This window comes from Hemiscyllium ocellatum, chromosome 9 (assembly GCF_020745735.1).
Source record: "Hemiscyllium ocellatum isolate sHemOce1 chromosome 9, sHemOce1.pat.X.cur, whole genome shotgun sequence".
Lineage (NCBI taxonomy): Eukaryota > Metazoa > Chordata > Chondrichthyes > Orectolobiformes > Hemiscylliidae > Hemiscyllium > Hemiscyllium ocellatum.
In genome coordinates this window covers 29427345-29442063 of record NC_083409.1, presented here as the reverse complement: position 1 = coordinate 29442063, position 14719 = coordinate 29427345, and the positions used below count along the sequence as shown (strand labels likewise).

General features: G+C 40.4%; 1 protein-coding gene across 2 annotated transcripts in view; it reads left to right on the top strand.

The window, feature by feature from the left end:
• Positions 1-14719, top strand: part of atf6 (activating transcription factor 6) — a 327368-nt gene that overhangs the window by 18155 nt on the left and 294494 nt on the right. Inside the window, exons 3-6 of one of the 2 annotated variants that reach the window (XM_060830102.1) lie at positions 1225-1309; positions 3883-3959; positions 11144-11279; positions 13116-13298. In XM_060830102.1, coding sequence (XP_060686085.1) covers positions 1225-1309; positions 3883-3959; positions 11144-11279; positions 13116-13298 — 481 coding nt within the window. The remainder of the gene's footprint in view (positions 1-1224; positions 1310-3882; positions 3960-11143; positions 11280-13115; positions 13299-14719) is intronic. The other variant, XM_060830103.1, reaches the window with a different exon arrangement.

Sequence of the window (14719 nt, the reverse complement as noted above, 5' to 3'; positions counted from 1 at the left end):
ACAATGTTCAGCACCTTTTGTGACTGTCTGGATCTGCAATACTGTGTCCAAATGCAACAAGACCTGGACAACATTCTGACACTGACTGTTAATTGCAAAGGAACTTTCAAGTCCTACATGTCAGATAATGACCATTTTCAACAAGAGGTATCCAATAATCCCTTTCACATTTAATAGCATTGCTATTGCTGAATTTCTCACTATCAGTATCCTGGGATTACTCCTGACTGGCAACTGAATTGGGCCAGCCATATAAATATTGTCTACAAAAGCTGGTCACAGCATTGTCTGCAACCTTTTCCATCACTTTGACAATTGAGTGTAACCTAGTGCAGTAATTGGCTGGATTCGGTTTTGGCTCCGTTTTGTAGGCAGAACCTAGCTGGACAATTTTCCACACTCTGGTGGATTCCACTGTTATTGTTTTGGAATACTTGGGCATAATTATGGAGCATATATCTTCAGTACTGTTGCTGGGATGTTGTCAGGGACGACAACTTTTCTTGATATCGCTGGGAGTGAATTGCATTGGCTGAAGGCAGGATCTGTGATGCTGGGGACCTCGGGATAGATCCCCTACTTGGCATGTGTGGCTGAAGATAAATATTAATGCTTAAACCTTGTCTTTTACACTGAAGTGCTCAGCTCCACATTTTGAGGAAGAACCCTCCTCCTTTTGTTAATTTACTTATCGACCACAATTCATGGCTGGATGTGGCTTGCATCTGATTTGTTAATTGTGCAATAATTTTATTCTGTAGCATGCTACTTCTAGTGTTTTACAATGTAGAACTACCTGCATACATCTTCACCAGGTTATCACCTCATTTTTAGGTATGCCATTATGTAAGGTCAGTTTAACAAGGTGAAAAGTATTCACCTGATGTCATGGAGTTGGTAGGGGTTCTAGAGTCAGTGTTTTTCCCAGTCTATATTGAGATATTTTTGTTCTATTTTGATGAAGTGACTTAGTTTATAACAGTAAAGAATTGAAACTACTGGGCCAAAAAGCCAAGTTTAGTTAAAAAATGACAACTTAATTTCGTGGATAATGTTGATTTAACATTGTATACAATATCTTACATGCTCAAAAAAGCTTTGAAGGTAAGGAATTTTGCAGGTAAGGAATATAGAGCTATTGGAATTGTCGGCTTTCATGGTGGCAGGTTGAAAAATTGTGTTGTGCGAAAATGTAAAGTTTCCCTTCTGTTTTTACTTCAATAGGATATGGACATGGAAATTGACTTCAGTTTGGAAGTCTCACCTTGGGATGATGATCCTTGGGGACCAACATGCAACATGTCTCCAGGTATCTTTTACTCATCATTTGCAGTGACTGAGCATGATTTGATTGAAAATATGAATTTCTGAATACAAGGTGAGAAGCTCACACACATTTCTCAGAGACCCACCACGTCTGAAAAGGCAAGGGACAGATTTGGAGGAGGCAAATAGAGGATGGACAGTAGAAACTGGGTATTAATGGGCAGTTCTTAAACTTGAATTTTAGATGTATGATGCTAACAGTCTGCTTTGATAAATGATTGTAATGGTATAGTTCTGCACTCTGTCTTGGTAGTTGAGTGCAGAACTGTCTGGTGAGATCTTGAGAGCAAGAGTAAGCTCTTGGCATTTTGAGTCTGCTCCACCATTCAGTTAGATCTCGGATGATTTCATTGTGGCGTCAACTCCACTTCTCTTTTTGCCATACTCACTGATTTTATTGTCTCTTGTTAAAAACCTGTCAAATTTGATCTTGAATAAGTACAGCCTCCACTGATTTCTGGAGAATTCAAGGAGCCATATCAAATGTTAAAGTTTTTTTTTTGCAGTATGCACAGCATTACAATTTACCTGTCTTTCAGTTTGATAGAAAACACAGATCAGATTTCTGTACTAACCGAGAATTATTATTTATTACGAGTAATTGGACTATAGTAAGCAGATCTAAACCATTGACACACTAACTAAAACACTTAATCCCTTTTAAACTCCCCCTTACATACGCACACAGATAAATAGGTGAAAATAGATTATTGGCGGAGATAAAAAAAACTAGAAAATCACTTTGGTGGTGTTTGCTTCCCAGTTTTGATGTTGAGATGGAAATGGTTCTTCTTTGGGTGATGAGACTCTTTTTTCTTCCGATGTCTTTCTCTGGATGTTTCTATGAGTTTGTAAGCATTTCAAATGAACTTTCACTTGAAAAATGTCACTGTCTCTGACTTATCAATTCAAAAGTCACAGGTTACAGCAAATGCTGTTGGAAGGATAACTGATTTTCTTCAGGTTTAAACTGGGTTTTTGGCTGCAAAGAACAGGCAGTTTCTAGGCATGGACAAAGTCTGCACACTTCCTTTCCCCATCTCACTCCGTGTCTCTTTATTTAGTTGAGCAGCCTAGTGCTGGAAACAATCTGAGAACCAATCTTAGTTATTGGCAAGCAAGTGTTCTCTGTCACAGATAAAGGTTACTAATCCACAGAACACAACCTTTTGTCACCATTCAGCTGCATCAGAAAACAGAAGCCTTTGGCCCCTCTTTGTCTGCAATTTAAACATTAGATACTGCATTTTCAGTTGTTTACATGATGATTACATTGGAAGTCAGTTTACTTGCTTTTCAAACATGTAGTACCCTGACAAAACACTAATGTTAAAAACAGTTCTTTTTCATTTCAATGTGTTGGATTAAAAAACCCAGAAGTAAAAAGATACAGCCCATACATTGTCCAAATCACTTGCTGTACTCGCAAACCTTTTGTGATTCATCTACCAGGGCACCCAGATCTGATTGTACTAACCCAAGTTCTGCAATCTCTATTTAAATAGGAAACTTGCTGCCAAACTGGACGAGTTCGCATTTCCTACATAATCTTCCATCTGCCAACTTTTTTTGCCCACTCACTGAATCCACCTATATAGCTTTGTAGCCTCTTCAACTCCTGTTGACAATTCAATTTTCAGTCTACGTTGGTGTAACTGCCAAATTTTGCTACCATACATTTGCTCTCTACATCTAAGACATTGATATAGACATTAATGAACTTAAAATGACTTTCATGAATGTGTACTTCATTGGAAACTGATTGGAGATTAATTTATTTATAATCAGTTTGATGAGGAAAAACTGACAATATTTGTGTCTGTCCAAGATACAATGTTAATTCACTGAGTGTAATTCAATTAAAAGACCGTCTGGAGTACTGTATGCAGTTCTAGTCGCCCTGTTAGAGGAAGGATATTAGTAAACTGGAGAGGGTTCAGAAAAGATTTACAAACATGTTGCTACGAATGGAGGGTTTAAGACATAAAAATAGACTGGGAAGGCTGGAACTTTTTTCAGTGGAACGTTGGAGGTTGAGTTTATAAAATCAAAAGGAGCGTGGATAAGGTGAATGACAAGGATCTTTTTCCCTTGGGTAGGGGAATTCAACACAAGGGGGCATACTTTTAAAGTGAGAGGAGAAAATTTTAAAAAGGACAGAAGGGGCAATATTTTTACAGAATGGTTTGTGTGAAGCATGAAAACTGCTAGAGAAAATGGTGGATGCTCATGCAGTTAGAACGTTTAATTGATATTTGGATAAGTTCATGAATAGGAAAGGTTTGGAGGGATATGGGCAAACCGCAGGCAGGTGGGACGTGTTTAGTTTGGGAACATAGTCAGTGTGGACTGGTTAGCCCAAAGGGTCTGTTTCCATTATGTATGACTCTGTTTCTATTAGCAGGAATTTGTTTTTTTTTTCAGGGTAAGTTACTTATGAATTGAATTCGCTTACCATATTGTTATGCACAATCACAAAGCTTTGGTGGAAGAAATGATTTGCAAAGTTGTCAACGTGTTCATGTGAATGATGTATATTTTTGTCCTTTTCTGCAGGCATACAGATCATGTCTGAGCCTCAGTCTCCAGCTTCGAGCTGTTCAATAATTTCTTCAGATTCAATTTTGCAAAACGTAAGCAGTTTTTTTGGATGCTGGGCTGAGTCTTGATTTGTTTTGGCTGCTGAGAACAGTCACAAACCACAGTATTTTAAAAGATTCATTTGAGTCTGCAATATTTTGCAGAAGAATGTGAGTTTCAAATGGTGGTTCATGGGGCACACCTCTGACTTATTGAACTATGATGTACTATTGTTCTATTGAGTGAAAGAAAACTATGGCAAGAGAGTAGGGAAGTAGGACAGGAGTAGATCATTTATCTCTGCACTGTTTCACCATTCCATTAGATGGTGATTGATCTTTATCTTACGTTATCTACTCATTTTTGTTTCATAACCCTGAACCCTTAGCTTTATGGAGAAGCTGAATAGACTGGGGTTGTTTTCCCTGGAGCGTGGGAGGCAGAGAAGTGACCCTACAGAGATTTATATAATCATGAGGGACATGGGTAGATAGACAAAAGGTCTTTTCCCTGGGATGGGGGAGTCCAGAACCAGAGAGCATAGATTTAGGGTGAAGTGGAAAAGATTTAAAAGGGACTTAACGGGCAACTTTTTCATGCAGAGGATGCTACGTGTATGAAATGAACTGCCGGAAGAAGTGGTGGAGTCTGGTACAATTGCAACATTTGAAAGACATCTGGATGGGTATAGGAATAGGAAGGGATATGGGCCAAGTGCTGTGAAATGGGACTAGTTTAGTTTAAGATATCTGTTCGACATGGACAAGTTGGACTGAAGGGTCTGTTTCTGTGCTGTACATCTCTATAACTCTGTGAATATCTTTGCTGAACAAAATCTGACAATCTCTGTTGAAACTTGCAATTGACCTAACTTCAAATTTTGTGGATTTGGAATTTCACATTGGCCATATCAGATAAGGATGAGAGATTTCCTTCAGTGTAGGAAATGAATGAACTGAATCCATTTTTTGTAACAGTGGACAGCAGCCATTCAACTAGTGGTCAGCACTGCTGTCTCATAGCAACAGGCACCCAGGTTCAATTCCAGCCTCAGGTGACTGTGTGGAGTTTGCACATTCTCCCCGTGTCTGCGTGGGTTTCCTCCGGCTGCTCCGGTTTCCTCCCACAGTCCAAAGATGTGCAGGTCAGGTGAATTGATCATGCTGAATTGCCCATAGTGTTAGGTGCATTAATCAGACAGAAATGGGTCTGGGTGGGTTACTGTTCGGAGGGTTGGTGTGGACTTGTTGGGCCGAAGGGCCTGTTTCCACACTGTAGAGGAATCTAATCTAATCTATTCCAAAGTTTTCTTGAATTCTAATCTAATTATTGGCTTTGGTTGGATTTAAGTTAATTAACCTGGGGTTCTGGGTTACTGGTACATGTTAACACTATATCACCTCTCAGTTAAAATGATTATCTGTCATTTTGACTTTCTTTCTCTGATTTCCGAATGAATTACCTAACTACCTGAGTAACAGGTTGCTGGCAGTTTGATGTAGAAGTATTATTGCCAAGTTTCTGATGTAGAATCTCAATAAATATCTTATGCTGTTGCTTTTATTGACTTTTATGTCGCCACTTTATTCCTCACTTCAGTTATGCCATCAAAAGATTTGACTGCATTACTAAGACTTGAGTTACCCACTACAAATTCAGGACCACCTACAACTCCAGAACAACATTGACAAGTTGTAGATTGGGTGGCTAGTTGGCAGATGAGGCTCAATGCAGAGAAGTGTGAGATGCTATATTCTGGTTGGAAGAACATTGAAAGACATCCATAAAATGAGAGGTACAAATTATTAAAAGGAGTGCAAGAGCTGAGGGACCTGGGGATGTGTGCACAGATCATTGAAGAGGACAGGACAGCTGGAGATGAGTTAAATAAAGCAGATGCTACTCTTGGCTTTATTAATAGGAGCCTCGTGTACAAGAGCAGGGAGTTCATGTTGCATTTGTACAGAACACCTATTAGAACTCTACAAGAGTATTGTGGACAATTGTGGGCGCCACATAGAACAGCATAGGAGAGGCCTTTTGGCCCTCTATGTTGTGTTGGCCTTTTTATCCTTCTTGAAGATTAGACTAACCTACATACCCTTCATTGTACTTTCTTCCATATGCCTATCCAAGAGTTGCTTAAATGTCCCTGTCAATGTATTAGAAATGGTGCAAAATGATTTAGAAGAATGGGTTTGAGGATTGAGAAATTTTGGTTCTGGGATAGATTAAAGATTTTGGGACTGTTCTCCTGGGAGAGGAAAAGACTGAGTGAAGATTTGTCATAACCAGGTTGGACAGAGTAGATGGGGAGAAGCTGTTCCTGATCATAAAAGGAAAAAGAATAAGAAGGCAAGATTTTAAGTGATGTGCAAGTGGAGCAATGGTAATGTGAGAAAACTTTTTTTCACACAGTAAGTATTTAAGATATTATGGGGTGGCACTGTGCTCAGTGGTTAGCACTGCTGCCTCATAGCGCCAGGGACACAGGTTCAATTCGAGCCTCTGGCTACTGTCTGTGTGGAGTTTGCACACTCTCCCGTGTCTGCGTGGGTTTCCTCCAGGTGCTCCCGTTTCCTCCCACAATCCAAAGATATGCAAGTCAGGTGAATTGGCCATGCTAAATTGCCCACAGTGTTAGGTGCATTAGTCAGAGGGAAATGGGTCTGGATGGGTTACTCTTCAGAGGGTTGGGTGAGGACTTGTTGGGCCATTTGACCCGTTTCCATACTGTAGGGAATCTAACATGAACCGCACTGTCTGGAAATGTGGTGGACCCAGTTTCAACTGAGTCATTCAGGAGGGCATTGAATGATTAATGCTATGCAGGGATATTGGGAAAGGCAGGAAAATTACTCTAGGTAAAAGTACTGCTATTGGCATGATGCGCTGAATGGCCTCCTTCTGTGAATGAACAATTCTGTGATTCTGTAAAATCCGTATTTGATCAAGTAGCATATTTCTAATTGCTCACCTCTTCAGTCTAAACCAACAGCTTCTAGGAATTCTCCATGACTTATTTACTGCCCTCCTATCCAAAAAAGAAATTCAACATAAATAGTTTTCAAAGATTATATGGCTTAGACATCTAGAATTTCTTCACCCTTTTTTACAATGCAGTTTTTCTTTATTCTTTCGTTGGATGTTGGTGTGAATAGAAAGGCTGCTATTTGTTGCCCTTGTTAGGCCATTTCAGAAGCTCGAGTCAACCACATTGCATTGGGTTCAGTATGACTTGTCGGCCAAAGCTGAGAAAAGCAGCATGTTCCCCTACTCAGCTCAAAAAAAAGTAAATGAACCAGATAGATTATTGCAACAATCAGTGATTGTTTCATGGTCATTTATATCACAGATTTAGTAATTGATATGAAATTCCAACCAGCTACCAAAGTCGTGTTTGAGTCCATTTCCCAGACTGTGGGATCACCGGGATTACTGTCCAGTGATATTATCACTGCTTCTCTGCACTATTAAGTCTTGGAGTTCTACCTTCTCTTTATTTATATTTTCTTCATTTACAATTTTTATTTGCTTGTATGAAATCAAGCAAACTCCTACCTTTGATTTAGTTTTGGTTTGTCTTACATCATTCCTTTCCTGTATTTTGGAGATGATATGAAGTTTTTAACGTGGCTGTCATTTCATGTGCCTGACTGCACAACAAAGAATGATATTGTTTTAAACGGTTAGTGAATGGAACTCATAATGCTGATGAAAAGGCTAACATTTGTGTTAAAGCTCCTTTCATATCACTAATCAAAAAGATGGATAGATTTATTTAAAGTGATCAAATGTGCAAAGTGAGCTGCTATGTTTGAAATAATGTAAAGAAGCGTTGTTAAAGTGCTGTATGTAGTTGGGATTATTATTGCCCTAACTACACAATCTCCTTTTGGATTTCCAAGATGTTTACAAGCAACAATTTTTCATCATCTGGTTCTCCTCCTTGTCTCGCGTCCTTTTACCACTTTCAGTCAAAATCTCATTGTTTTCAATCAACGTTTCCTGCCGCCTTCTGTTTTGTTAAAATTTAACTTGTCCACTCTCGACTTGGCTGTTCTGTATCGCTAACAAGATTGTGTTTTACTCTGGCTGTCTTACCCAGTCTTTCATTTTTGGGTGAAGAGCCATAGTTCAGAGCGAGTACCTTTGTTCCTCTGAACCAAATGGTTGAAAGCTGAAGACTCAGTCCAGAGACTGGGTGGATACTCTTAGCTCATACTTTATTGGGCATGGTCAAAGATTTTGTCATTCAGAGAAGTTGTGAAATGGACACTCTTGCCTTGTTATAACATCTCACTATGCTTTTCAATGGAGAACTAGAAGTTTCCCTGATGTCCTGGCAAATACTTATTCCTCAGTTGCTCTGATTATGCAGTCATTTATGTAAAGCTTATCCACCAAGACAAAGGCCTTCAAGCCCTCCGTTTCTTCCTCTCACATCGACCCAACTAGTACCCTTCCATTGATATTCTCATTCGACTCCTTGAACTGGTTCTCACCCTCAACAACAACTTCCAATCCTCCCACTTCCTCCAGACCAAAGGGGTAGCCATGGACACCCGCATGGGTTCCAGCTATGCCTGTCTCTTCGTTAGGTACATGGAACAGTCCATCTTCTACAACTACCATTCCGCACTTTTCCTCCACTATATTGATGACTGTATCGGCGCTACCTCATGCTCCCACGAGGAGGTTGAATAGTTCATCTTCCACCCTGGTCTCACATTCACCTGGACCATCTCCGACACCTCCCTCCCCTTCCTGGACCTCTCCATCTCCATATCCAGCGACCGACTCAACATGTAAATCCATGACAAATCCACTCACTCCCACAGCTACTTGGACTACACATCCTCCCACCCTGCCTCCTGTAAATATGCTATCCCTTATTCCTAATTCCTCCGCCTCAGTTGCGAGGACCAATTCCACCCGAGGACATCCCAGATAGCCTCCTCCTTCAAAGACCGGAATTTCCCCTCCCACATGGTCGACAATGCCCTCCAATGTATCTCTTCCACTTCCTACACTTCCACCCTTGAACTCAGCCACTCCAATCATAACAAGGTGTCACAAGCTGGTCTTTTTCTCGAAAAGCTGTTTCTTTTCTCAAGGATACTTCTTCTTAGCTTTTTTTTTCGGAGGGGTCGTAAACAGACCGGGCTCCAAAAAGGCTGGGTTTGCTCCAGAGATGAAAGGCCTTTTTGTTTATAAGTAAACAGATGAGTCTTTAGGCCAAAGATTTTATGTTTTTACAAGTAATCTGTATAAGTCAGGGGGGCGTGGCCAGCTCTCTAGCTGAGCAGTTCAGTCCAGAACTAGTTGGGGAGTTCAGCTGTGGGCTATGTGGACACCGGCTGTGAGACTCTCTCTCCTTCTGCCCTTTTAACTTCGACCTGTAAGCTTTTGTTTCATTTTTGCTGTGGTTAAGGGATTTGTTTATTGGGACTGTTGTATATATTCGGAAGAGCATAATTTAAGTCTCATTTGGAGAGACTGAGTTCTGTTGGGATTTTTTTTCTGTTCTTTGTGTTTCATTGCGTACTTTTGTGAATAAATTTTTGTCTGTTTTAAAACTTGGTAGTCAACCTAGCTAACTTAGTCCGAGTGATTTTTCACTGTATACTTACCGAAAAAAAATTATAATGTTATGGTCTGGGCTGCCTGCTTAAAAATGTTAGAGACTAAGCCAGACCACTCAAAACAAAGGACCGAACTCCCCTGGTCCTCGACTTCCACCCCAACAACCTCTGGATAACTGCATCATCCTCTGCCATTTCCGCTACCTACAAACAGACCCTACCACAAGAGATATAGTTCCCTCACCAACTCCCATCTGCGTTTTGGAGAGATTATTCCCTCTGCGACTCCCTTGTCAGGTCCACGCGCCCCACCAACCCACCCTCCCCTCCTGGCACCTTCCCCTGCCATTGCAGGAAGTGCAAAACCTGTGCCCACACCTAGCCCCTCACCTCCAACCAAGGCACAAAAGGATCCTTCTACTTCCGACAGAAATTTACCTGTACTTCCACAAAGGTTATCTACTGCCTCTGTTCCACCCAGTGTAATCTCCTCTACATTGGAGAGACAGGATGCCATCTAGCGGATCATTTCAGAGAACATCTCTGGGACTCCTGCACTGACCAGCCTCCACTGGCATGTAGGTGAACATTTTGATTCCCCTACCCACTCCCCCAAGGACATGCAGGTTCTGGGCTTCCTCCATCACCAAACCCTAACCACCCAATGCCTGGAGGAAGAATGCCTCATCTTCTGCCTTGGGACCCTCCAACCACATGGGATCAATGTGGATTTGACCAGTTTCCCCAGTCACAACCTTCCATCTTGGCGCCATCCTCTTAAATGGTCCTACCTATCCATCGTCCTTCCCACCTATCTGCTCCACCCTTCTCTCCGACCTATCATTTTCACCCCCACCTTCATCTATCTATGCTATTCCCAGCTACCTCCACCACCCCCCCCCCCCCCCCAGCCCCACCCCCTTCCCATTTATCTCTCTGCCCCTTTGGCCCACAAGCCTCATTCCTGATGACAGGCTTATGCCTGAAACGTCGATTTTCCTGCTCCTCGGACGCTGCCTGAACAGCTGTGCTTTTCCAGCACCAAACTCTTTGACATTACCTCCCATGCCAGTTATGAATTTCAAAAGTATATCATTGTCTGCAAAGTGTTTGGAGTGTTCTGAGATCATGAATTGTACTATGTATCCTTTGATTTGCAAACTGACTGAATGCCCTCCATGCTTACAATTGTTCTCGTTCATAAGTGAACTCTTCAGTTGATAACCGTGCTGCTTTTATGGGAGGTTAAGAGGGAAATGAAAAACTTGAATTCAGAAAATATTTGTGATCATTTATACTTTGATTTGGTAAACTGATAGTGTGTGACACAAAGAAAATATATCTGCGTAATTATTAGAAGTAGAATGTTAAATGCTGGCAGTATATAGCAACCTCTCTGAAGAGACAACAAGTTCATGTTTTCTTTGCAACCTCTCATTATCATAGACTTTTTTTGTCATGCTAATATTAAAGAATACAATGTTCTTCATGATTGAAAAGAGAATTTGCATTTACTTCATCTTTCCAATCTCCCAGGATTTTGCATATGTAATAAATTACTTTGAAATAGTAAGGTAGTATTTACAGAATTCGCACCAAGGTTTATACTACTTGTAGTTCTGACTGTAACTTCCCTATTTTACTCTAAATAGGAAGAACTACTGTACACCTTATCATGTCAGTCTTCTCCAGTTTCACCATGGAGTAAGACCAGTGATTGCTCTTCTCCATCAAGAGAGTCAAAGGTGACAAGCTCCCTTGAAGTTCAGTGTGAAGAGTCTGTGCCAGGTATCATAATTACGTTTTACTTAAGATGATTTCTAATGAGGCCATGTAAAGCGCTGTTGGATTCTGTTTTATTGTACCAAAACTATTCTCCTCTCTGTATCATCATTCATTTCCTATTGGAAGCAAGGGGTACATTTCAAAATTATGTGAATTGGAAATGCTAGCTGCAAGTATTACTCATCTTGGTTTAATTTCATCGATCAAATGTGTCATAGGAACATAAGAAGAGACCATTCAGCCCTTTGAGTCTGCTCCATCATTCACGATTATGGCTGATTGTCCGACGTGGTCGCCTAATCCTGCTTTTTCTCATTAACCTTTGATCCCATTTGCCCCAAGTACTAAATCTAGCTGCCTCTTGAATGCATTCAATGTTTTGGCATCAACTACTACTTCTGGTATTGAATTCCACAGGCTTATCATTCTTTGGGTGAAGAAATAACTCCTCATCTCTGTCCTAAATGGCCTACCCTGAATCCTCAAACTGTGACCCCTGGTTCTGGACACACCCACCGTCAGGAAAATCCTTCCTGCATCTACCTGTCCAGTTCTATTAGAATTTTATAAGTCTCTGAGATATCCCCCCTGACCTCGCTCAGAGTCATAGAGTCCTCCAGCACGGAGACAGGCCCAAACTGGTCCATGCTGACCAAAATGTCTGTCCACGCTGACCTCATTTCCCTGCACTTGGCCCATATCCTTCTAATTCTTTCCTATCCATGTACTTATCCAAATGTCTTCTAAATGTTGTTGTGTACCCGCTTCAACAGTTTCCAGTGGCAGCTCATTCCACATGGCCTACCGCCCTCTGTGTAAGAACGTTGCTCCTCAGGTTCTCTTTTATACTTTGTCCTCTAACTTTAAACTGATGCCCTCTAGTCCTCTGTTCCCAATTCTGGGAAAAAGATCAAGTGCATTTCCATAGTGTTCCCCCTCAATCTCCTAAACTAAAGAAAAAAGTCCAAGCTCGTCCAACCTTTCCTGCAACTCAGACCACTAAGTCCAGGCAACATCCTTGTAAATTTTTGCTCCACTCTTTTCAGTTTAACAACATCCTTCTATAGCAAGATAACCAAAACTGAACACAATACTCCAAGTGTGGCCTCACCAAGGTCCTGTACAAGTGTAACATAACTTCCCGGCTTCTATACTCAGTGCCCTGACTGATGAAGGCCAGTGTACCAAAAACTGCCTTCACTGCCTTGTCTACCTGTGACTCCACTTTCAGAGAATGGTGAACCTGAAATCCAAGGTCCCTCTGTTCCAGTACACTCCTTAAGGCCCAACCATTCACCATGAAACCTGTACCTTGATTTGACTTTCCAAAATGCTTTCTAAATGCTCCGCCATAAACTCCTTAATAATATATTAGAGAATTTTCCCCACTACTGATGTTAGGCTTACTGGTCTATAATTCCCTGGTTTTTCTCTACCTCCGTTTTTTGAATATTAGTTACCCTCCAATCTGCAGGGACTCTTCCAGAATCTTTCGAATCTCCATCAAAGATAATTATTGATGCGTCTTCTTAAATTACATGATTTGAAGAAGATTATTGACTTGTGCCTCTTTTGTTCAAAAGAAACAGATAATTAAGATTTTTTGGTTGACTTTCTTTTTATTTCTTGATAGCTTGTAGACTTCAATCTTGGAAAACTATGGAAAAAGTGTCAAACTCAGCCCAACAAAATCAACCATGAAACATTATGCATTCTGTATATTTTGTACCAGAGTTGCTGGAATTCAGCTTTAGTGCTCTACATGTAAAATCATGTTACAGTTTCGATAACTAGTAATTATTTGTACCGGAATTAGAAACCTATGTTCCTCTGTTACAGTGAATGTCACGTCAAATATTTCGAAACAGAAACCGATTCAACCGAAGCCCATCCTCATTCCAGCATTATCTGTGTCACAGTCTAGCCCGACACTCGCTGGAAAAACGATTATAATTCACCCAGTTCAAAATGTGGTATCTGTTTTAAAACAACAACCAGTAAAAATTTGTCCGGCTCCTTCTGGTAAGTACCATATGATTTGAAACAAATGCATCTTTGTGATTGTGGACATATTTTTATAGTATCCTGGAATACATTTTTTATATGCCAGCGATATAGAGTCTCTGCTGTGCCAACTTGCCTACAAAATGTCCACAGTCTTGCCCTGAAGGCAGTTGTTTAGGCTTTCCTGGCATAGTTCTGTCCAAGCTATCTACAGACTACTCAAAAACATTAAATAAAAAGCAACAAATATTCCTTTTGAGAAAAGTATTAAGGGGACAATTCAAGTTGTATGAGAAATGTCTGGGTATAGGTTCAACCTGATGTAGTGACCTTCCTGTCAACTGTGGCCAAACACTTGTGAGATCTGTTCCTGACACAAATTTAACGTGAGATGTATTGGATGGATTTTATCCGATACACCAGCTGGACACTCAGTACCTTGCTGCATGTTCTCTCCTAACTTGCATGCCTTTCCTTCAATTGTGCTGCCCAGGAATATGGCCTAACTGCAACATTTTAAACAAATGAAGAATGTATTCCAGGTAATCTTGTTTATAGAAATGAATAGTTATTAACAATGAGTTCAAAAGGGACTTGAAAGCAATGAGTACCCCTCATTAGAGAGCATAAGTTCACTGACGAGTGCTTTAAGTCATTTTATTTGTAGTGTTTGATATTTTTCTCTCTCCAAAGTCTGGCTACAAGTTGTAAAGATTATTGTTTGACAAGGAGTACATCCTTGGTCAGAATATACTTAAAATGCCCTTTGCACCATTTCCAGAATCTCTCGAGAGATCTGATTGACTATACTTAAGTAATTTTGTTCAGAGACTCACACGCAGAATTGGTATTGGATACTGAAAGCAGATAAGAGAGGCACGGAGTGTTTTTGATGGTTTTAAAAAAATGGAGTATGCTTCCTCATACCAAACTTGGCCATTTCAAACATGTTTCTTAAGTGGGGAAAGTTTAGTCAGTCAATATGGTCGCTGGCCAAACTATAAAAGATGTTCATGGTAACATGGGAGAATTATCAAATCAAGAAACATTCTAACTGAAGTCCTCTCTGGTAAAATTGGGAATTCAAGAATTTTAAACACATCTGTTTAAAATTGTTGCATGAACTTGTAGATGTAGACTTTCTTGTTGGTTAATAAATAGACATTTTGGTCTGTGATTGGTCAATATCAAATCTATTCCTTCCAGACAATTAGATTTTTTGGAGGGCTAACAGTGACCTAAGACAAGGCAGTAGTGGTCACAACATGGTGGAATTTCAAATCCAGTTTGAATGAGAATAATTCTGGTCTCAAACCAGAGTCTTCAAATTAAAATTAAATTAAAGCAATTGCAGAGATATGAAGAAAGAGTTTTCTGATGCAAGCTGGGAAGATAGATTAAGTGGAAACTGAATGAATGAGCAGTTGCTGACATAAAAG